The following is a 24,701-nucleotide window of genomic DNA, read 5'->3' as shown; positions in this document are numbered from 1 at the left end:
AGAAACCAACTGTGTTCTTGCTCAATACAAAGAGACCTTTTTGTCTGCAGCAGATTTTTTCACCCTTGGCATTAAGTGTCTTAATGTACCATAAATGCAAAGGAACTTGTATTCACTGACTTTGAGTTGGCTTAAAATGACAGAATTTTGGAGTGTTATAGTGCAAGGGAGCCACAGAGATCACTGGGTTCAACTTTTTTTGTTTTTTAGACGCAAAAACTGAGATGCCCAGAGATTAGTGACTGGCAAAGTCTCAAGTGAGTTAGTAATAGATGTAAGTTTTAGGTACAACTCAGGATTAGAAAAACTGATGTTGGGACAAATGGAATTAAAAAAAAAAAAATGAACCTGACCTTTTGTGAGTATTTAGAGGTAACATTCTCCATAAATAAACTTTGATGGGGGAAGGGTAGCGTTAGCCATAGGGACTGTGGAGCATGTGCCTGAGTGTGTCAGCCCCAAGAAGAGGGTAATTCTATTGTGTGACCTGTGACACTCCATGTCTGATGCCTGCTCCATCCTTCCTGTGGCACAGTGGGCAACAGATGGTTCCACATTCATAGCAGATGCTGCTTTTGAATCCAGGTACAAAACAGAACATTTGAGATTTTTTTTTTGTCCCTCCCCGCCTCATGGGTTAAGGGTAGAGGGCATGAATGGATAGGGTTGTCTTGCACAGAAAGGAGGATGAGAGAGGCTTCCTGAGTACAGAGTTTAAAAAGACAGCTGGTATATAAGGAAATGAGCTTGCTTTGGGGGCAGTTGTGGGGGAAATTCACAAACTGATGAGTGGATATCTAAGATCAGTGTGATATTTGCATAGAACTTGAGTTAGGGACCTGAAGACAATTGAAGCATGGCACTTCTTTGGGGCAGTTGGGCAAAATAACAATGGGGGTAAAAGGAATCTCAAAAATCCTCTTATCTGAATCCACTTGCTTGGCTAGTGAGAACCTGCAAACCAAACCTCCAAACTCTTGTTTCATTGTACTTTCTCTGACCACTCACTCCTCCCCACCCATCTCTACCATTGCATCTCTTTACTTAATAGAGAAGAAAATAATAGTAATATAACATTTTTGATCATTTCCTAGATTTTAAAAAGCATGGTATTTGTGAATGGCTCTGTTAATAGAAAGGTGTTATCTCAACAAGTTTTTTTACTTATTTATTTATTTTTTCTTTTTTAGGGTCTCACCTATGGCATATGGAAGCTCCCAGGCCAGGGGTCAAATCAGAGTTGTAGCTGCCAGGCTATACCACAGCTCACAGCAACTCCAAATTCTTAACCCATTGAGCGAGGCCAGGGATCAAACCTGCATCCTCATGGATACTCATTGTGGTTCATTACCACTGAGATACAATGGGAACTCCTTAATGAGTTTTTGATTATCAGAAAAGTTGTGCACCTTGGGCCGAGCTTCCGTTTACGTTATAATTAGCCATTAGGCCTATGAATATGGATTCTCTGTTCTGTGTACTAATTGGTTGTGCCATGGTAGTTATACTCCTCAAATCTGAGAGGTTCTGGCAATATAGAAGAATGTTTTTGTGTGCCTTTCTTGGAAGAGCTTCTGGACCTCACTGTGGTAGGTTCTTATCATTTTGACAACTAGTTAATGGGTGCACCTCAAAGCCAAGTACATAGTAGTATATTTAGAAATGATTCAGAAGTGATGACTCTTTTAAGAGGTCTGCTCTCTGCAGGTGCTGCAGTAAAGGGGAATAGCACCCTTTTCATTATCCACTTTCCTCTAGTCATTCTAGTTAGCTTTTTTTCTGGTGATGGGCAAGAAGATGCATTTGTTTGTTTCTTTTATAATTGTTGGTTGGAAATATTTACTGACATTGAATTTATGGGACACTTGTGTTTTGAAAGTGAATAAAACCAAAATGGGTAGGTCAAGTTTTCAAACCCCCTCAAAATAAATATTTAGTAAGACAGAACTTGTCTCTGACACCCAGAAATTCACATCCTCTGGGGGTTAATTTGCACAGTTGTTTTCATGATATTTAGGAATGTTTCTTAAATGTTGAAAAGAAACTTTGTGCTATATCTGTTTTAAAGTCAAGATTGTTATCTAAAGCAGCTAGTGGTCAATAGGAGAAACCCAAATATAAAAATAATTTCATTGAGATTTAGTAAGAAAGCTAGGGGTGGGAGAAGATTGCCATACAAAGAAACACATAAATAAGATGTAGAGTAACAAATTAAGTTATGTGGACACTTTTTTTTTTTTTTTTTTTTGTCATGCCCAGGGAATGAGCAAGTTCCCGGACTAGGTTTGAACCCTCACCACAGAAGTGACAACACCAGATCCTTAACTAGCTAAGCCAGGAGGGAACTACATAGGGAGACTTTTTGAAAGAATTTTTTATTTTTTTTTATTTTTATTTTTTTTTGTCTTTTTGTCTTTTTTTTTTGTTGTTGTTGTTGTTGCTATTTCTTGGGCCGCTCCCGCGGCATATGGAGGTTCCCAGGCTAGGGGTTGAATCGGAGCTGTAGCCACCGGCCTACGCCAGAGCCACAGCAACGTGGGATCCGAGCCGCTTCTGCAACCTACACCACAGCTCACGGCAACGCCGGATCATTAACCCACTGAGCAAGGGCAGGGACCGAACCCGCAACCTTATGGTTCCTAGTCGGATTCGTTAACCACTGCGCCACGACGGGAACTCCCTGAAAGAATTTTTTATAAGGGATATTTGTTTTGCCTAGTGTGGTTGGGTTGATTTCTTAGATGAACTGCTTTTCCTTACTTTGCAAATTAAGGGAAAAGGAAAAGTTTGTTCATGCCAGTATTTAATATTGTAACCTTAAGCAGGGTCAGCTTTTTTTATGATTTGCTGCTAAATCTAGAGTTCATTGGAATGTGGTGTTGATCATCTTAGAATATTTTGTTTGCATGCAGCATGCGACCTCTCCAGATGGTAATATGTTCGTGGAGTTAGCATTCGAAATAATAAAAAAGCTAAAAGGGTGGAGTTCCCGTTGTGGCTCAGTGGTTAATGAATCTGACTAGGAACCATGAGGTTGTGGGTTCGATCCCTGGCCTCACTCAGTGAGGTAAGGATCGAGTGTTGCCCTGAGCTGTGGTGTAGGTCACAGACACAGCTCGAATCCCACATTGCTGTGGCTCTGGCGCAGGCCAGCGGCTACAGCTCTGATTAGACCCCTAGCCTGGGAATCTCCATATACCGCAGGTGCAGCCTTAGAAAAGACAAAAAAAAAAAAAAAAAAAAAAAAAAAAAAAGGCTAAAAAGGTTATAAGATTTCTCCTAGATTTGTTTCTTGACCACTGTATTGCTAAAACAAGGGCAAGTAACAGCAAAGGAAAGCCAGTTTCTGCACTCTTTTTACCAGTTCTGATGTAGCGTGAGTGATGCTTCAGAGCCAAGAGATATTCAGAGGGGACTGGGAAGTGAGGTCTGGCAGTCACAACTGCTTACGTCATTGCAGAAGTGAGTTTTCAAAAACAGTTTGAGATTTACTAAGGAAATTGCAAGCCTTGGGAATGTAGACAAAATATTTCTTATACATCATGCTGAATCAAATACCCATATTGTGTTACACTAACATAACTCTGACCAGGCCTTTTTCCCACTATGTTATGCTGAAATAATTTACTGTGCCCTCGGAAGGTCATGGGCAACAGCCCTCGTGCAGTCTTTTCCCAATTAGGTAGCTGCCATCTTATCTCTAAAACATGTTTCTGTTCTGTGGTCATTTCCATTTCCTGCCTTGTATAACTGGCACTCCAGTGTTATTTAACCTGTATCTATGGGAGTCTAGGAAGTTGGAGCAGAAAGAACCTCTCGTTCCCCTTCACCATTTTAAATATGGGGAAACCTCTGCTAAAACAAGGTGAAGACAGGCCAAGTGACTTGCTCTGGCTCTTTCTTCTGTTGGTTGTTTTGGCAGAACCAGCGCTTAGGGACGGGTCTCCTGACTCATGTTCCTGGCAGCCCGTCCAGTGTGCTTTGCACTAGATTGGCCATTACAATAAAAATAACATCCTAATGTAACCATTTCCTTTATTAGGTCTTTTGGCCAGCTATAAGAAAACAGCACTGATTAAATTTAAAGTAGCCAGTTGTTTATTGATCTCTGCTGGTTCAAGTCCTTTTTTTTTCCCTTTTCCTTCCAAGCAAAATAAATGGTGAAAAAGGTTGGTAGCAGGAAAGGGAAAAATTAAGAGTCTTAAAACACCCACTTTGTATAATCAAGGGTTAAGTAATAAAGGGACAGCATCATTACTGTTTTGTTTAGTTTGTAGTGTTTTTAGAGCCCATCCACTCTGTTTCTTGAGTTAAAAGGGAAAACACTATGAGCATGGGTGATGTGGTCAACTTGAGCTTGTTTCACCTCTCCTGAGCCCACTTACAAATACTGGGTAAGGGGATGGGGAACATAGTGCGGTTTGGGTTCTGTGAATGTTACTTTGAAAAAAGTGGAAGACGGTTCTTAAGAGAGTACATTTTGCTCAGTAGTGTGGAATGGGGACAGGGTGATACAAAGAGCAGAGGTTGCTCCCATAGACTCTCAGCTTCCAGTTATAGCCCATGGGGTGGTTTCAGGTGATTCCCAGAGTCAATATTTTTCTTGCATAAAATTGGCTTTAAAGGATGCTTTTTCCTGGAGAACTCCTCTGCTTCAGGAAGTACATCAGCGTACAGGTGCACTCAGACATTCAAGCCCTCCAGCTTAGTTATTCTGTGACTCTCTGTTTCTTGGCTTTGTCATTCCTGTGGTGATCACATAATAGAGGAGGATTCCTCAAGGTCTGCAATCAGAATCATTCGATCCCAGGGTGAATTATGCCAATGATCAGGAATAAGAAGCAGAGGGAAATATTGGCTTTATTGGGGAAAATTTTAGAAACATTTGCCTTCAGCTAAAACTATCTTAGGATTCTATAAGGAATCCTCAAAATATAAAGTGTGTCATTTCCTACCTTGAGAACTCTCCCACTTTCAGAGAAGCCATCACATAATTTAATAATCTATAATGTTTGTTAGTCTCTCTCTTAGCAGAAATATATAAGGAGTGTGTGTGCATGTGTTTTAATGTTTTTTTGAGGCTGAAATTCTTCAAGATATGGCAGGTTTAGCTGTTTTTGTCCATACATTTTAACTTTCGGAAGAGGAAAGTTTTTATCTGGATACACATAGAAGTGAAGTTTAGATGGCCCACCTACCATTATCTTGCAAGTATTCCAAATATAATGGCCTGATACTGGTAACCTAGACAAGGCATTTCCTTTCAAATTTCTCCAAGATACTTAAAAAAAAAAATCAGCTTTTAGGAGCTTAATTAAATATGATAGAGGGTTAATATTTCGTATTAAAAAAATCTGCTAGGAACCACTGATATGAACACATCCTTCTTTGTAAGTAAGCCACTATAATTTTTAAGTCAGTATATATTCATATGTTTTTATTTATACTGATTTTCAGAATGCACACATCTTTCACTTTTTAAATATTTTATTATGGAAAATTGTAAACATACATGCAAATTAAAAGAATATTGCTGTCATTATCCCATTATCCCAATACCCATCATTCAGCTTCAGCAATTATCTATATATGGCAATCTTATTTCATCTGTAGACCTTACTCCCCCACACCAAACATGGATTGTTATAAAGCAGATTTCAAATACATAGTATTTTATCCATAAAATTTTTTTATTTTTTATTTTCTTTTTGTCTTTTTGCCTTTTCTAGGGCCGCTCCCGTGGCATATGGAGGTTCCCAGGCTAGGGTTCTAATCGGGGCTGTAGCCACTGGCCTACACCAGAGCCATAGCAATGCAGGATCCAAGCCAAGTTTGTGACCCACACCACAGCTCATGGTAACGCCGGATCCTTAACCCACTGAGCAAGGCCAGGGATCGAATCCACAACCTCATGGTTCCTGGTCGGATTTGTTAACTACTGCACCACGATGGGAACTCCCCATAAAATTTTTTAATTGTAAATCTAGGAGCTTAGGATTTTTTTTTTTTTTTTTTTTTTTGTCTTTTTGCTATTTCTTGGGCCGCTCCTGCGGCATATGGAGGTTCCCAGGCTAGGGGTCGAATCGGAGCTGTAGCCACAGGCCTATGCCAGAGCCACAGCAACACGGGATCCGAGCCGCGTCTGCGACCTACACCACAGCTCAGGGCAACGCCGGATCGTTAACCCACTAAGCGAGGGCAGGGACCGAACCTGCAACCTCATTGTTCCTAGTTGGATTCGTTAACCACTGCGCCACGACGGGAACTCTGGAGCTTAGGATTTTTTAAAAATATAAGAATATCATTATCACACCTAAAAACACGGCAGGGATTAAAATACCTTTTTTCCAGTCATGTTCAGATTCTCTAGTGGTCCCATACAGTTTTGGTTGAATTGTTCAAAAGAGGATCCAAATGAGGTCTACACATTGCATTCAGGTGTTAATTAGTGTGTCTCCATGTCTCTTTTCATCTAGAACAGTTTCCTCTCTCTTTTTTTTTTTTTTTTCTTGCTTTTTTTGCTAATTGAAGACATTGGTCTTTGTCTCCCCCCCCCCCCCCCCGTAGACTTTCTCATAGTTTATTTTAAGTAATAGCATTTTCACAGTGTTGTTTAATACATTCCTCTGTTCCTTGTATTTTCCATAATCAGGAACAGCTTTTTTTTTTTTGGTCTTTTTAAGGTCACACCCACAGCATATGGAGGTTCCCAGACTAGGGGTCTAATCAGAGCTGAAGCCACTGGCCTACACCACAGCCACAGCAACGCCAGATCCGAGCCACGTCTGTGACCTACATCACGGCTTATGGCAATGCTGGATCCTTAACCCTCTGAGGGAGGCCGGGGATCCAACCAAGTCCGCATGGGTACCAGTCAGATTTGTTTCTACTGAGCAACAATGGGAACTCCCAAGGAGAGCTTTTAATTTGAGAACTTTCCTACCACATCATTGTGTTGAACTTACCATACACATACCTTTTTTTTTTTTTTTTTTTTTTGCCTTTTGCTAGGGCCGCTTCCTGCAGCATATGGAGGTTCCCAGGCTAGGGGTCTAATCAGAGCTGTAGCCACGGCCTATGCCAAAGCCACAGCAACTCGGGGTCCGAGCCGCATCTGCGACCTACACCACAGCTCTCGGCAATGCCAGATCCTTAACCCACTGAGCAAGGCCAGGGATCTAACCCGAAACCTCATGGTTCCTGGGCAGATTTGTTAACCACTGCGCCATGATGGGAACTCCTATACATATAACTTTATTATACATATATACTTATTAAATTAATACTGGTTTGCCTTTAAGTATTGCTAAAGCTGCTTTGATAATGACATAAACACAAATGTCAGTCCAGTTGGTAAGAGTCACATCTTGAATATTTAGATAAAAGTCAGGAGTTAGGCAAGCGGGAAGGGAATTTGAATGACCATGTTTTTTGAGCTTGTTCCTGCTTTGCCCTTCCTCCTGCTTTGCCCTTCCCCCTCACAGGCTAAAGACAGTTATCACAGGAAACATGCTATCAAATTCCTTGGATAGTCTAAAAAATATTTTAAAGTTCATACAGACAAGTTTTACTCAAGAGACTTGCACAAAATTGTTTAAAGTCCCTGTAAATGATGTTTTACCCTCTTAAGTAAGAGTCCCCTAATATTTTAAGAATCCCTAAAATAAAATAATCTAGACTTATTTAAAAGTAGCCTCTGATCACAGGAGATAAAGATCCTTATTTGAAGTATGGTTATTGCTGTCGATTGTGATTACTTTTCTTTTTTTCTTTTTTCTTTTTAGGGCCTCACCCACGACATATGGAGGTTCCCAGGCTAGGGGTTGAATCGGAGCTACAGCAGCCACAGCAACTCCAGATCTGAGCTGCGTGTGGCAGCCTACACCACAGCTCCCAGCAGCCCTGGATCCTTAACCCACTGAGCGAGGCCATGGATCGAACCCTTGTCCTCAAGGTTCCTAATTAGATTCATTTCCACCGTGCCATGATGGGAACTCCGTGATTACTTTTAGATTGGATGCCACTTGGAATTCTTTTTTGACAGAACTTAGACTTCAGCAGGCTAGAGGTGACAGAAGGGAATGGTAGGGTGGGGTTAGACTCTTTTATTGTGGAAGGAAGAAGCCGAAACTTTTTGTCCTCGCTTCGTCCATCTGCATTAAATGTTCTCAATTTTCACTCAACACCCCCCCCCCCCCCCCCCGCCGCCCACAGTCGCTCCCCACCCTCTTCTGTGTTCATTTCCTCTCTGAGGCATCCTCAGATATTTTGTTCTTTTCTTAATGGTCTCCCTTACCTCTTCCTTTAGATGTTTTCAGGACTTAGACATATCAGCATTCTAGTGGTCCTCCCTTTCTCCTCAGCCATGGCCATGCATCACTGTGGGCATGTGGATTGTTTGTATCTGTCTCTTTGCATCTGCTACTATGTGTGTTTGTGTCTGCACATTGTAAGGTTTACTCTTTCAATAGACTCAGTCTGCATGAACAGCCTCCTCCTTATTCTGCCATTAAAATACACTTATTCCTGTGGAACTGCTTTTTGGGATCTTTTTGAGAGATAAAAATGCCTTCCTTAGAGACTCTCAACCTATCTAGATGTATCTAGTGGATAATGATCACTTTTGTTCACATAGGCAGATCTTTAAATGACAGAGAACATGGCACAAGGAACAAGGAGTGGCAACCCATTTGCCGCCCTGTTTATTTGCAGAACAATAAGGGCACTATGTCTACTAAAAGAATTTTGGCTTTTTTGTTTTTGCTTTTTTTTCCCCTCTGCACTGAGATGTGTAAAATCTTGAGTGTGGAGGAAGAGTTTAGAGGAACAGAGCTTAGGAAGCCAGTTGCATGGTTGAGTGGAGCTCCTGTAGGGATGGATGTTGACAGTGGGAAGGTCCTGTGTAGGGCTGCTTGCAGAAACTGTGCATAGGAGAAAGATTTGAAGAAGATCTGGGCCTATGTGTTGAGAGGAGGTGTTTGCTGATGGGTGTGGGGTTGTGTGAAGAGGTGTGGCTTGTTTGCAGAGATGCAGGAGGCCGAGGATTTAGTGATGAAAGGAAATATTTGTGAAAAAGGAGGGTTATGTTTGCCAAAGCAGAGTTGAGAGGACAGAGGGTTTAACTGAGGATGGCGTTTGAATTACGGAGGGTGGGGGAAACAGGCTGCTTCTGGATTTCTGAAATGAGAGTATTGCTAGAGAAGGAAGTGGTTGTTCCTGAAGCTTCTAATTAGCTGCCTCCCAACAGACCTGTCCCCTCCCCCCCATCATGTTTTCTTGTTGGGATTAGTGGGAAAAGAGGGAGGTTTTGTGTCCATTGTTCTCCGTTCTTAAGCTCTGAGTTTGGGGCTGAAATGGATTTCTTGGTTTTTCCTATTCAGTCCTTTAAAAGCTTCCTCCCCTCCAGCTCCGTTGGTCACCAGAGAAGTGCCCCCCGCCCCCCAGAATGGCACTGCTTCTGACAGATTGCTCTAAGCTGGTGTCTGAGTTCAATTACGTGTCATCAGTACATGCTTTAAAACATTTCCATATCGTAAACATCATCGCTGAAAGAGACCAGCCTGTGGACCACCAGTGCGCTGGGAGAGCTTGAAACGGCAGCTCTCAACCACCGCTTGTGGCAGAATATGCTCCCAGAGCCAGCACCTCAGCCCTGAGGCTCCTTGGAGGACACGGTAGAGACTCAGACTTTTTTATAAAGTGGAAATTTAAACCTACACTCTCATGATTATTTTTTTTAAAGATTCTTTTTCTCGAATTTGCTCCTGCCATTCTCCCTCCATCCCCTTTTCCTAGCAAGATGAAGAGATTTCCATTTTTCTGTCACTTGCTCTGGCAATGATAGATTAATCCAAGTCCCTCTTTGATTAATTCCTGCTATCTTGGCTGATCCTAAGAAGAGTTTGTGCATGGCAGTGGAAAAGAACAAGTAACCCGTTGTATAATTTAGAAATCCTCCAAACATGCCCTAAAGTACCTGGAAAACTGCCTTTATATATATATATATATATATATATATATATATATATATAGGTCAGACTTTTAAGTGCGCTTCGTGTACCACAGTAACATGACCCAGCAAATACTTCATTTCGATATGTTTGTTTTTGAAAACTCTGCTCCCCGGGAATATTTTCATTATCTTGAAACTGAGATCCCCACAGCTCTGGTCTGGTCATCACAGTGCTCTGAATTCACCATTGATGGTTTACAGTTCGGACGGGATTAGCTTCACTGTGGGACTATTTGGTGCAAAGGGAGCTGGAGAATTGTATTTTAAAACAGATACCAGCACTGTGCCAAAGAGAAAAAAATCTGTCAAGAAACTTTCAAACATGATTATGGAGATTCATTTTTCAAATAATTTTCTTCTCAATGGAAAAAGTACTGTGACTTTTTATGGGACCTTCCAGAGATCTCTAAATGACTCCTGGCATTTTTTTTTCTTCCAGTGAATTAAAAGGTCAAATTTTTATTTATTTATTTTTTACGTTTTAAAGTTTTATTGAAGTATAGTTGATTTACAATGTTGTGATAATGTCTGCTGTAAAACAAAGTGATTTAGTTTACACATGTACATGCATGCATTCTTTTTCAGATTCTTTTCCCATGTAGACCATCACAGAATATTGGGTAGAGTTCCCTGTGCTATTCAGCAGGTCCCCACTGGCCAGTTAGTCCATATACCACAGTGTGTGTATGCCAGTCCCAAACCCCTAGGCCATCCCTGCCCCTATCACATGTCCCCTTTGGTAACCATAAGTTTGTTTTCAAAGTCAATGAGTCTGTTTCTGTTCTGCAAATAAGTTAATTTGTATCCTTTTTTTAAGATTCCACATATAAGTGATGTCATATGATGTTTGTCCTTCACTGTCTAACTTCACATAGTATGATCATCTCTAGCTCCCTCCATGTTGTTGCAAATGGCATTATTTCATTCTTTTTTATGGCTGAATAATATTTTGTTGTATATCTGCACTGCATCTTCTTTATCCAGTCCTCTGTTGATGGACGTTTAGGTTGCTTCCAGATCTTGGCTATTTTAAATAGTACTGCAGTGAACATTGGGGTGCATGTATCTTTTCTAATTATGGTTTTCTCTACATATATGCCCAGGAGTGGTCTTGCTGGATCATAATGGTAGTTCTATTTTTAGTTTTTTTGAGGAAGCTCCATATTATTTTCCATAGTGGTTGTACCAATTTACATTCCCACCAGCAGGAGTTCCATTTTTTCCACACCCTCTCCAGCATTTGTTGTTTGTCCACTTTTTGACGATGGCCATTCTGGCTGGTGTTAGGTGGTGCCAGAATGGCCATCATCAAAAAGTCTGGCATTTTCTGATGGAAAGTGAGATGATGTACATTTCAAAGTGGTAAAATAACAAGAGCTCTGGAGGGATTAAATGTACAGATTGGAAAGTAAGCCCCAACATTTCAACACACATGAAGTTCTTTCCTGTTTAGAGGTCCCAGTGTTGTCTTTTCTCTCAGATGGGCACCAGATGCCTTCCTCTCTTCTCCAGGCCGGTTTCTCTTTCTGGGCATTTGCATGCAATATATGGAGCCATTGGTGCCCTTGGGACTGTTTTGCTTCCACGGTAACCTAAGACGGTGATTTTATAATTTCCCTGAGACCTATTTTTCATTTAAATAAAATGTACAGGAAACCAAAAGTAAACACCAGGGGAGATCAAGAGGCTAGGGTGGAATCCTCCGAGTCTTCTTCACCTCCTCTCTTACACATGTTAACACAGACCTCCCTACCTGCTGCCCACCCTCTTGTTTGTCACTTTGGCAACACCTCTGGCAGTTCCCTTTCACCTGCTGCTGCCTCTTTCTTTTCCTGAACAAAACATCGTCTGCAGTGCCCGCTCCCATCTCTCTCTCCCTCCCTGTTGGGGAATTAAACCTGGTCTCTCTCACTGCATCAGCTACCCTTGGCCTGGTCCACTCGCCTTGCCTTCCCACTGTTCTACATTTCCCTATGCTTTTCCCATCTCTAGGGCTCACTCTGATGATCTCACCTGCAATGAAAGAAACACTCTGGAAGTAGTGAAGGAGAGGTATCAATAACCATTATTGTCACTCCTAGGGTTGTAAAGGCCACCTGTGATTCTCCACCTCTTGAGTTGAATTCATTTGAGGGTTTAGGAGATCTCAAGTTGACATGCTATGGTTAGTAAACTAAGCCTCAGGGAAATGAGTGAACGCCATATGTATACTTGATGATACGTCTTTAAACATACAGCATTTTACACATCCAGTATTTTACACCCAATAAGGTTGAACTGCAAAACTGGAGTATCAGACATAAATATCTTGTAAAATAGTCTCTGAAATGTTCTTCCATCTAAATCATCTGTAACTTTCTCAGCAGTACATATAATGGAGAAATGTTGCATGGCTCTTTCTCAGATGTGGCTTATTATTTGCAAATGTCCTGCTTGTCTGTTCCCTAGGAACTGTAAAGCTGATCTTCTTTCAGCCAATACCACTGTGGAATAATTTGGTATTGTATTTTGTTTGACCAATCAAACCCCATCAGTAATTACATATTTTGATTTTTTTTTTAAAGTGTGTGTGAGGAGGAAAGGGGAACCCAGTGTTGCTTCCCTCTAAGGTAGTAAGAATATTCTATGGTAGTTTGATGGTCTATAGTTTTGTTGGCCCAAATGAAGAGGGAACAGAGTTGATAATATTTCCTTTGAGTGATTAAATTGCATTTGCAACTGCAAACAGGTTGAACTATATTAATACATTTTATCATTTACAATGACATCAATGTCTTATACTGCTAAGTCAAAAATTGAACTTTTAAGTAACCATTTTGACATGGGGTATTAAACTGTCACTTCTGTACCATTAACCTAAATATTGAAAATGCAGAGTTTGGGTTCAGTACTTAGCTTTCAACTTTTATTGAACAGAATCTTCTTTGGCTTCCTTTCAGGATTGCTGTCTCCACACACAGTGAGAATACCTCTTCTATGTAACTTAGTTCTGTTTCCCATTTTGTATGCATTAGCTTATAACTAAAGTCTTCCCCACTAACTGGCTTTAATTCTTTTCTTGTTATTCTAACATCTTGCTTGTGGATTTCCCTTTGTATCCTTATCCAGAATATCCTAAATGGTTGGAGGATCCCTATCCAGTATAAACCACACTTAGGATAGACATAGGCTTGGACCCTAGAGGGCATATCTCATGTGGTGGTAGAGATGGGAAAGGATTTAGACAACTCTGAGAGAAAGACGTGGTTATTAAAAATTGAAAAGAACTGTTGCTTTTTTTCCTACACAATTTCTGTTGTTAATTCATCAGAGACAGGGTATTTGCTGGAAGTACTAGTGGTCTGACCTCTGATGGGCTTGAGATTTTGTTTATATCCTGAAAACCAAAAAATTTTAGGTGTGGAGGTGGCTTTATGTTGCCATTGGATAATACTCCCTTCCTTTAATGGGACTTAACTTCATTGTCATTTTTTTCTATCATAACTTCCCTAGACTACCACTCTCACTGGGCAAGCCCCCTTCCATGCTTTTTTACTGATCTGTGAATCAATCCTCTGTTAAAGCATGTATCACACCATGTACCGTTTATTCACACGTGTGTTTTCCCTCTTGAACTCTTAAGCTATGTAAAGGCAGGAAATGGTGTCTTTGACCACATACTTTCCAGGGTATTGCTCAAAGCCTGGTTTATAGTGGGCACTTAATGAAGATTAACACCTTCAGAGTAAGAAACAACTCCCAAACCTTAAGGGCTTAAGACAATCTTGAATTGGCGAAAGCTGTGTTCCACATTGTCCTCACTGAGGGAGGTAGCCTAAGGAAGCCTCTTCTGACATGGATGCAAGCTGGTCATCTTAGCTGGGGATGGAAATGGTGAATCATGCTCTAGCTCTTGATGTTTCAACTTGGAACTGAAATGTCACCTTCTCTTGTATTTCATTGATCAAAGCAAAGGACATAGCCACACCTAATGTCCTGGGAATTGGGAAGAACAACACTGCTAAGTTTCTGAAAGGAGAACAGGAGTAATAGTGAGCAACACTAATGTCTGTTAATACAATATCTGATAGGCAGTAGGCACTGAATACCTACTTAATAAATAAAGTACCTAAAACTACCTGTTATATTTTTAATCTTTTTCAATATAGTTAGCTGAATCACTTCAAATAATGACATACTCTAATAACTGCATTGTAAAAAGGAGCATACTAGTATTATTAAGTAAGCTGTAGTCAGCAATCTGCAGACTTTTTTGGTAATCATTGTGTTCACTTTAGTTGTATTAGGGAAGGTGGTATGTTTAATTTTGTCATTTTTTCAGATGCATAAAGTATGGAATGGGTAAATTTGCATAATTATTATTCTTGTCTGAGTCATTTGGAAGATTTGGAAAAAATGTTGAAGTCTTCAAATATTTATATGTGAAGTTAGTCTCGTCAAGACGTTCTTTAAAGTAACCTTTTTTGGAAGAGTTAATATCTGGCTCAAAGATTGGACAAGAGCCCAGGAAAAATGAGAGTCTAATCGACTTAAAAATGAAGTATTGCTATAGATCCTTCCATATTATTTTACAATATTTTTTCTTCTTAATTGTCAAGGCAACCCAAACACTTTGCCTAAAATGTGGAAAATACAAACTCGCTTGAAAAAGGAGAATTAAAATTCATTGGTAATACCACCACCAGGCAAAACTACTGCTAACTTTTTTGGTGTGATTTCTTTCATCTCATTGTTACTGTTCTTGCTGCAGAATAGGCATTTGAACAAAGGAGGAGAAGATATTGGCTTGTAATAGGTGGGTAACAGTGGAAATGGCAAGAAATAATCAGATTGAGAATATGTTTTAAGGACAATTTCAATAGAGTCTGTTGGATAAAGTGAGGAAGGAGGTAATAAAGAGGTGACATAGATGGTAGAAGACAGAGGATACAGTAATAGAGGAGATCAGTGATGATTCTAGGGTTTTGGCTTAAACGTCTCTATGTAATCCATGTGTATAGGTGGATGTATATGTGAGAAAACTGTACTTGTTGATGTATGCCTTTTAAAATTTATTTAGCATTAGATGAATGTATTTTCTATGATATAAAATATACCTCAAAATATGATTTCAAATATATATCAAAATATGATATTCACTCATATAATATACTGTAGCTAATTTAACTTTCTCTCCATTGTTGGGCAATTAGAGTATTTTCCCCCCATAATAAATAACATGGTAATGTTCTTAGAATCCACCTATATCCTTGTTTCCTCAGTTCAAAAACATTTAACTGGAGGAGTTGCCGATGTGGCTTAGTGGTTTAAGAACCTGACATTGTCTGTGAGGATGTGGGTTTGATCCCTGGCCTGGCTCAGTGTGTTAAGGACTCAGTGTTGCCGCAAGCTGCAGCATAAGTCACAGATGCCACTCAGATTCGGTGTTGCCATGGCTATGGCAATAGGCCTGCAGCTGCAGCTCCAATTAGACCTCTAGCCTGGGAACTTTCATATGCCCCAGATGTGGCTGTAAAAGAAAAAAAGTTAACCTGAAGAAGGTTTGTTGGAATTTCTTCATGGCAAACCAACAAGTGATAAAGTTAGTTGGAAATAGAAGGAACCAAGACTAGAGGTCTTCTTGGTTTCAGTCTTCCAAGGGGAAATGATGGGATGTAGCTCATACTAGGCTAGTGTTACTTTTGAGGTCAGAATTTGTAGACAGTTGCTGAGAGGAACATTTGTCTTGTGGTCAGAGATGGTATTGTCCCTGAGGAATGAAAAACCTGGCCAGAGCCAGATCCTAGCTGGGAGGCATTCTAAAGGAGAATCTACGTTTTTTTTTTCTTTTTTTCTTTTTTTTTTTTTTTTTTTTTTTTAGGTCCACTTCAAAAGATAATCATGCTTTTATCCATCAGGGCGGGACTTACGCTTGGGTTATAAGGAACCCAAGGCAGAGCTTGTTGAAGAGAGCTGCAGCTTTATGGGATGTGAGGACTCAGTCCAATTTAAGCTGCCAAACTGTTTCTTGGCCCTGTTCTGTGGGTAAGAAGCAGTTCCTTAGTAGGATGCCTGCAGGAAATCTGTGAGGCCGAGTAAGCAAGGTGAAAGTCCTCCATCTGTAGCTGGGAGGGAATGGGGAAGGCTGTGATTGACATTGAAAACTCAAGTTCATTGAGTGTCTCACCTGTAGCACAATGGGAGTCAGGAGGCATCAACAATAAGACGGAAATACTAGACGTAACCCTCTTTTTTAAACTTGTGTCCTAGTTGCAGAAACAAACACATTATGATATTGATGACTAACCATAAGTGATACTATTTGTGCATAGTCCAGAGATGTAGTAACTAGTGTCTGAAGTGCCTAAGGCATTGGAGGACAATGAGTTCAATGAGAATGTTTAAATTGTGTTTTCACTTTGATGATAATCTAAAGAAAATATTTTATCAGTTTGAAATACTAGCCTTTGTGTTTGCAGTGATAATTTGTAATTAAAAGACATTTTCATAAGCTTAAACTTCAGTTTCTTTGGTTAATATTGTTCAAACTAGGGTCCAAAACATATTCTTATGGGTACATCCATTTCAAAAATTTTCTTTCAGTCAGCTATACTCCAATAAAATATATTTAACATTTTTTGTCTTTTAGAACTATACTCAGTATTTTGTAATAACCTATATGGGAAAAGAACCTGAAAAAGTATATACTTCAGTTATACATAGAACTGAATCACTTTACTGTACACCTGAAACTACCACAACATTATAAATCAACTATACTTAAACATTTTTTTTCTTTCATCATGGAAGATCAAATTCTAATCTGAGCTTCGAAGAATGGGTAGGTTGAGATGGGTGCAAAGGAGAGCAGTGTTTCCATGAGAGAAGAGAGTTAGATCAGGATGAGCTCAGTGCCCTTGAGGTGCCTGGGAACTTGAAGGATACATCGGTTTTAGGTTTTTAAATATTCCTCCTTGACCCTGATATGACAGGAACATGGGGAACACTCTTTCCTCTGCTATCACTTACCTGTCTATGATGTGTGCAGGAGCTTTATTAAGTCTTTTCATTGAGAAGGTAACTCCCATAGCCCCCTTTTAAAGAGTCGTCTTCTAACACTCATGTTATTGATCAGTATCTAACAAAAAAATTCTCTTTCTCTGGCAGAAGGTGAATTTAGTTTGCTCAGGACTTAACTTCTGAGCAGTTAATGATTCTCACAAAATATCTAAAGGAAGGCCCATTGCATCATTCCTTTGGGTGTTTGCTAGGTACTCAGGAAGCAGGTGGTCCTCCAAGGACGAGAACACTAAAGGGACATTGTCTTTTTTAGGTACCAACCTCATCTTGCACCTGTACCTGGTTGGGTATTTGTTCCTCTCAAATAACACTGATGTCCTCTTGAGTTATTTTTTTTTGTACAAACAAAATCCCAGATCAGTGGTCTTTATTTTCATCTTCATTTTGCAGGACAGCTTTACTAGGTTTATTAGTAAAACAACATTTCTCTTTGTTAATGACATCAGGTCAGACTGCAAAGCTGCTTGTCCCGATATAGGCTGACCACTAGTTGGTCTTTTAAAATCTTCTTTGTTAAGTAAAACTTTCTCTTTTTTTCTCTCCTTGTACAGATTCCAACAAAATTATGGCAGAGCAGAGCCACATGCAAAAGCAGCTGGATTTACAGAATGGTAGCTTAGAGGTGGGCTTAGTGGTGAATTCCCTGGAGAACGATTCCAAAAACATGATGGAGAGCTTGAGCCCCAAGAAATATTCTTCCAGTCTGAGATTTAAAGCCAATGGAGACTATTCAGGTTCCTATTTAACTCTTTCACAACCCGTGTCTGCTAAAAGAAGCCCTTCTCCTTTGGGAACCAGTGTCAGAAGTAGCCCCTCTTTGGCCAAAATCCAGGGAACCAAGCAGTTCTCTTGCGATGGAACTGACAAAAATATTTCCATGAAACCTCCCACTCCTTCACTCAGTGCTTCAGCCTCCCTTGGTGGATATCCACTGGGGAGAGCGGACTTTGATCATTTTACCGGCCGGGACACCGAAAGGTCCTTGAGGCTCTCAGAGAAGCCTCCCTATTCCAAATATAGCTCAAGGAACAAATCCCATGACAACGTCTACTTTCTTGGAGGGCTGGAAGGCCGAAAAGGATCTGGCTCACTCCTGACCATGTGGAATGGAAGTTCCCTGAGTGATACTGGCTCCTCGCCCATCAGCAAGTCAGGGGCGGCAAGCATGCCTTCAAGCCCAAAGCAAGCCAGGAAAATAAGCATCCAGGACAACCTGACACTTCAACCCAAGTTGACCAGACACAAGGAGCTGGCATCGGAAAACATAGGTTTAAGAACTAGGAAGTATTCGAGCAGCAGCCTAAGTCACATGGGCGCCTACAGCCGATCTCTGCCCAGGCTGCACAGGGCCACAGAGAGCCAGCTGGCGCCTCTTAGTTTGCCTCCAAGAAGCTCTCTGGGCAACTCCAAACGAACGAAACTGGGGGAAAAGGATCTACCTCATAGCATCATAGACAATGACAATTACCTGAATTTTTCTTCTCTGAGCTCAGGAGCTTCACCTTATAAAACCTCTGCCTCTGAGGGCAATCCTTATGTGAGTTCCACCCTCAGCATCCCTGCCAGTCCTCGAGTGGCTCGGAAGATGCTTTTGGCCTCGACCTCTTCCTGTACCTCTGATGACCTTGATAGGGCTTCCTACTCTGGGACTAGCCCAGGTCATTCATTTCCTCCCGGAGAGCTGGACAGAGTGTTTACAGCCAGGAGGAACTTCTCATGTGGGTCTGTCGAGTTTGATGATGCAGATCTGGACAGCCTCAGACAGGCCTCGGGAACCCCCCAGCCTGTCCTTCGGGAACGGAAAAGCAGCATCAGCTCCATTTCGGGACGAGATGACCTGATGGATTATCATCGGCGGCAGAGGGAGGAGAGACTCAGGGAGCAGGAGATGGAGCGACTGGTAATCTTCTTCACTTGACTTGACCTCATTTTTTCCTTGAACAGCTTCTTGGAGACAAATTCTAAGGATATATGTGGGCATGTAGAATTTCCATGTACACCAGCCACTGGTGTCCCTTCCTAGATTTACTCCTGCTAACCCTCCTCTTCCACGGTTATTAGTCACACATGTGGATATTTTGTCTTTTTTTTTTTTTTTTTTTTTTTTTTTTTGTCTTTTTAGGGCCACATCCATAGCATAGGGAGGTTCCCAGGCTAGGGGTCCAGTTGGAGCTGTAGCCACCTGCCTAGGCCAGAGCCACCGCAACATGGGATCCAAGCCATGTCTGTGATCTACACCACAGCTCACGGCCACACCAGATCCTTAACACACTAATCGAAGCCAGGGATCGAACCTGAGTCCTCATGGATGCTGGTAAGGTTCGTTAACTGCTGAGCCATGACAGGAACTCCTGGATATCTTGAAGGCTTACAAGTGCCTAATATTCTGTTAAATAGCTCTGCAGAGGTCTCACAAGGTTAAATTCTTGATAAATCCAACCAAGGTAGTTGTGAATTTTTACTGAATTTATTTAAAAGTCTTACAAACTTTTCTCTTTAGACTATGAATGAACACTGATTTATTAATATCATCACAGTTGCATGTATATGCTATGACAGTAACAGTCAGTGAAATGACAACTCACTGAGAATTAGGCAGTACATTTTTCGGTATAGCGAGTTGTCTGTAAAGTTGAAACCCGTTGTCCCAGTGGTGCTCAACCGTCTTTCTGTACTGTACAAACACACACACACACACACCATACTCCCTTCAGACATATCTTAGTACATATAGTGACTCCAAACTGCACATACTCAAAAAAATTTATTGAGTTGTCTTTTTCTGTGGATTTATGATTACTGTAAAAAATACTGAAAATATGGAGTTCCCGTCGTGGCACAGTGGTTAACAAATCTGACTAGGAACCATGAGGTTGCAGGTTTGATCCCTGGCCTTGCTCAGTGGGTTAAGGATCCGGCATTGCCATCAGCTGTGGTGTAGGTTGTAGACGCGGCTCAGATCCTGCGTTGCTGTGGCTCCAGCATAGGCTGGTGGCTGGGGCTCCGATTAGACCCCTAGCTTGGGAACCTTCATATGCTGCAGGAAGCAGCCCTACAAAAGGCAAAAAGACAAAAAAAAAAAAAAAAAAAAAACTGAAAATAATGAGGAAACAGGAAAGTCCACTAATGAATGAGAACGAAGTGCTGCATTTTCCTCTTCTCTTTTAAGCATAATTTTTTAGGGTGAATATTATTTTATCAGATTATTTTGATGCATAAATGATTAATGATTAATCATTTTGTTAATGAGGGAAACAGCAGGATGGTAAGGCTGATTTACAAAAGTATAGGACTATCAACAGTATTTTCGTTACTAAAGGAAAGTATGCAGAAATAAGATTTCTGAATCACATATAAAACAAGTTTATGCCGTACAGGGCAATACATTTGTCACTTTTGATATAAGGAACAGAACCTATTTGCATCTATGCAGGACAAAATTTGCTTGAAATTTTAGAGAAATAATTATTTGAATCAGTCACAGTTTTTGGTAAGTTAAGGTCTACCCTTACAGAGTTTCCAAATATCCTAATGCAGTAACAGTGAATGAAAACAAATATGTGCCCCTAGAGAATTTGATATTCTGTGGGTTGGGTATGTTAGATAGTGTTCCATTTTGACAGTTCCTTTGCTCCAAAGATTTTTCATGATCACAGAAAGGCATTGTATTTAGGCTTGATTCATTGACATAGAGTAGAAAAAGTTTTAATTAGCATATAAAAGCCTTCTCATTTATGAATAGCAAATCCAGCACTATAACAAACAACTATAATTAATAAAGCCAGAGAATTAACTATTATCTGATGATTTATGTAGGAGTCTAATAGAGCAATTCAGTGGCTTCACACTCCAGAGGTCATCCTTAAGTGCTTTTATTTACTCTTCTTTTCTAAGGAAGGGAAACCAGACTCAAAGTTCATCTCCACAGGGTTTCATCTTTAGCACTTAACAAGCTTTGGTGAATTTTTACTTCCTCTAGTTTTCACAAATCTGCCAAATAAAGTTTCTGGCAATCCAGGAAGTGACCTTTCTTGCTGTCTGAAATGTTGGTGCTCTCTAAGCCACAAACATGTCCAAGGTCAGCTTCTTGGGAAATCTGTAGGTATTAGCTCCAGATATGAAATTATAACCCATTTTCCTTAATAAGGGGCTTGTCATATCTGATGAAATGAGAGTTATTTTTATTTTTTTATTTTTTAAATTTTAAAATTTTTAAAAATTTTTTTGGTCTTTTTTTCTTTTCCAGGGCCGCACCTGAGGCATATGGAGGTTCCCAGGCTGGGTGTCTAGTTGGAGCTGTAGCCACTGGCTTATGCTAGAGCCACAGCAATGCCAGATCTGAGCTACATCTGCAACCTACACCGCAGCTCATGGCAACGCCAGATCCTTTACCCACTGAGTGAGGCCAGGGATCAAACCCACATGGTTCCTAGTCGGATTTGTTAACCACTAAGCCATGATGGGAACTCCGAGAGTTATTTTTAAATGAAACACTCTAAGTTTGTTGCCTGTTGCATAATCTCTTTGATTACATCTCGGTAAAAGGGAGGACAGCTTTTTGTTGAGCCTATCCAAGTAATGTTATTGCCATTAAAAAGTAAAGTGACTCAGAGAAAAATATTTTTTCCTGAATTCTGAGGGACTAGGGAAAGTAAACTACCATTAAAAGAATGTTTCATTTAGTTTGCAAAATTGGAGTCAACTAAATTGAAGATTAGCGATAGATCAGCATGAACTGGAAAAGGGTTTTCCCTATCAGAAAATATAACTTTAAGAATAATGCCAATGTGGAATTCTTGTTGTGACTCAGCGGGTTAAGAACCCAATAGTGTTCATGAGGCTGCAGGTTTGATCCCTGGCCTCCATCAGTGGGTTAAAGATCCAGTGTTGCTGCAAGCTGTGTAGGTCTCAGACTTGGCTCCAGTTAGACCCCTAGTATGGGAACTTACATATGCTGCAGGTGGGGCGTAAAAAGAAAAACATAACAAAAAAGAATGAATAATGCCAATAGTTTTCTAGAACACGTATCCACATTTAGAAATTTGATTTCCAGTTTCAGTTCAATCAGTTCTATGTAATTGATTCTTATTCCCCTAACTTTGGGTCATTAATTTGATTTCATAAAGTCATCTGTTTCTGGACTAGAAGTCCTGCAAATTTGATTTAGCTGCTTAGTACTGTGTATGTGATGTCAGCTCTTCTGTCAGCCTTTACCCCTAAGTCCATTGTTTGAAATAATCATGAGTGAGGAGTATCTGGTCAACTTCTTTCCATGAAGTGCTGAGACTCTTTGTTGAAGGCTCATCCTAGCCTATAACTTAAGCAGAGTCTTTAGGGAAACATGAGAGGAAATCAGAGACTATTGGGTGAGGGTAAGAGTAAGTAGCCATGGTTAATCTAGGGTTAATTTAATGAACAGTATCAGCGAGAAGGAAAATTAAAATCTACTAGGCAACAAGGCATTGATCTTGTTTAATCAGTGTTTCCGCCTGAGGGTAAGAACTATTCCAGAGATTGAGGATGTTGACATACATCCAGGGCCTTTCCGTAAATTACGCAACCTCTGAACTTTATTTATATTATAATTTTTTTTTTTTTAGGGCCGTACCCACTGGGCATATGGAGGTTCCCAGGCTAGGGGTCAAATCAGAGCTGTAGCCCCTGGCCTCTGCCACAGCCACAGCAACTCCAGATCCAAGCTGCCTCTGTGACCTACACCATAGCTCACCACAACACCAGATCTTTAGCCTACTGAGCGAGGCCAGGGATCTAACCTGCATCCTCATGGATGGTAGTCAGATTCAAACTTTGCCAGAATTTTAATATTTCAACACACCTTTACAGAATTAACTCTTTGCAGGTGTTATAAACTAAGTCGAATAAACTCCCTTTCTGCAAATCTAAAATTTTTAATTTAATGTGGATGCAACTAGAGATTATCATATTAAGTGAAATAAGTCAGGAAGAGAAAGGCAAATACTATACGATATCACATATATGTCGTATCTAAAATATGGCAGAAATAAATCTATCTACAAAACAAAAACATACTCACAGACATAGAAACAGACTTATGGTTGCCAAGGGGGAGGTGAAAGGGTGTGAGATAGACTGGGTGTTTGGGGTTAGTAGATGCAAACTATTACATTTAGAATGGATAAGCAGTGAGGTCTTACTGTATAGCACAGGGAACTATATCCTTCGGATGGATCTTGATGGAAGATAATATGAGAAAAAGAATGTATATGTATATGTATGATTGTCACTTTCCTGTACAGCAGAAATTGGCACAATATTGTAAATCAATTATACTTTAATTAAAATTTTTAAAAAATAAAATTTTTAATTTATTAAGATACATTTGATTTACAATATTGTATTACTTTCAGGTGTACAACTTATTGATTCATTGTTTTTATAGATTATATTCATTTAAATTTATAAAATATTGGCTATATTCCCTGTGGTGTACCATGTATCCTTGTAGTTTATTTATTTTATACATAATAGTTGGTACCTCTTAATTCCTACCCCTCTTGTGCCTTCTCCCCCTGCCTTGCTCCCCCACAAGTAGCCGCTTGTTTGTTCTCTATATCTATGAGTCTGTTTCTGTTTAGTTACATTCATTCATTTGTTTTATTTTTCAGATTCTACATGTAAGTGCTAACATACAATATTTGTCTTTATCTGGCTGATTTATTTCATCAAGCATAATGTCCTCCAGCTCTATTCTTGTTGCAAATGAGAAACTTTCTTTTTTATGATTGAGTAGCATTCCATTGTCTTTGATACCACATATTCTTTATCCATCTATTGGTAGACATTTAGGTTGCTTCCATATTTGGCTATTGTAATGATGCTGCTGTGAACATTGGGGTACTTATGACTGTAAATTACTGTTTTTAATTTTCTTCCAGGAGTGGATCATTTGGTAGTTCTTTGTTTAGTTTTTTGAGATACCTCCATACTGTTTTCCATAGTGGCTGCACCGGTTTACATTCCTACCTGCTGTGGCTGTGTACTAGGGTTCCCTTTTTTCCACATCCTCACTAACTTTTGCTATTTTTGGACTTACTTGATGATAGTCATTCTGACAGGTACAAGGTAATATCTTAACTGTAGTTATGATTTGCATTTTTATGATGATTAGCAATGTTGAGCCTCTTTTCATGTCCCTATTTGCCATTTGTATATCTTTGGAAAAATATCTCTTCAGGTCTTCTGCCTTTTTTAATTGAGTTGTTTGTTTTTCTGATACTGAGTTGTATCGGCTGTTTTTATATATTGGGTATTAACCCCTTACTGGATATATCATTTGAAAATATTTTCTCTCATTCAGTAGGCTGTCTTTTCAGTTTATTGGTGGTTTCATTTGCTGTGTGAAAGCTGTGAAGTTTAGTTAGGTCCCATTTGCTTATTTTTGCCCTTGTTTCCTTTGCCTAAGGAGGAAGATCCAAAAAAACGTTGATACAGTGGAAGTCAAAGAGTGTTCTGCTTGTGTTTTGTACTTGATGTTTTATGGTTTCTGGTCTTACTTTGTCCTTAATTCATTTTGAATTTACTTTTGTATATGGCATGAGAGAAATGTTCTTCTTTCATTTTTTCATATGTAGCTGTCCAGTTTTCCCAG

At 40.0% G+C, this 24,701-nt stretch overlaps 1 protein-coding gene across 50 annotated transcripts in view; it reads left to right on the top strand.

Moving 5' to 3' along the window:
- The window catches only part of PHLDB2 (pleckstrin homology like domain family B member 2), a 248,227-nt gene that overhangs the window by 129,482 nt on the left and 94,044 nt on the right, over positions 1 to 24,701 (top strand). For all 50 annotated transcript variants that reach the window (XM_084991344.1, XM_084991333.1, XM_084991331.1 and 47 more), the window contains one exon: positions 17,623 to 18,971. In XM_084991344.1, coding sequence (XP_084847470.1) covers positions 17,623 to 18,971 — 1,349 coding nt within the window. The remainder of the gene's footprint in view (positions 1 to 17,622; positions 18,972 to 24,701) is intronic.

Source organism: Sus scrofa, chromosome 13, assembly GCF_054392235.1.
Source record: "Sus scrofa isolate SSC_HxYL_T2T_F1_AM1 chromosome 13, Sscrofa_HxYL_maternal_Yorkshire_Landrace_v2.0, whole genome shotgun sequence".
NCBI classification, from domain to species: domain Eukaryota; kingdom Metazoa; phylum Chordata; class Mammalia; order Artiodactyla; family Suidae; genus Sus; species Sus scrofa.
This window is presented reverse-complemented; position numbering and strand designations above follow the sequence as displayed.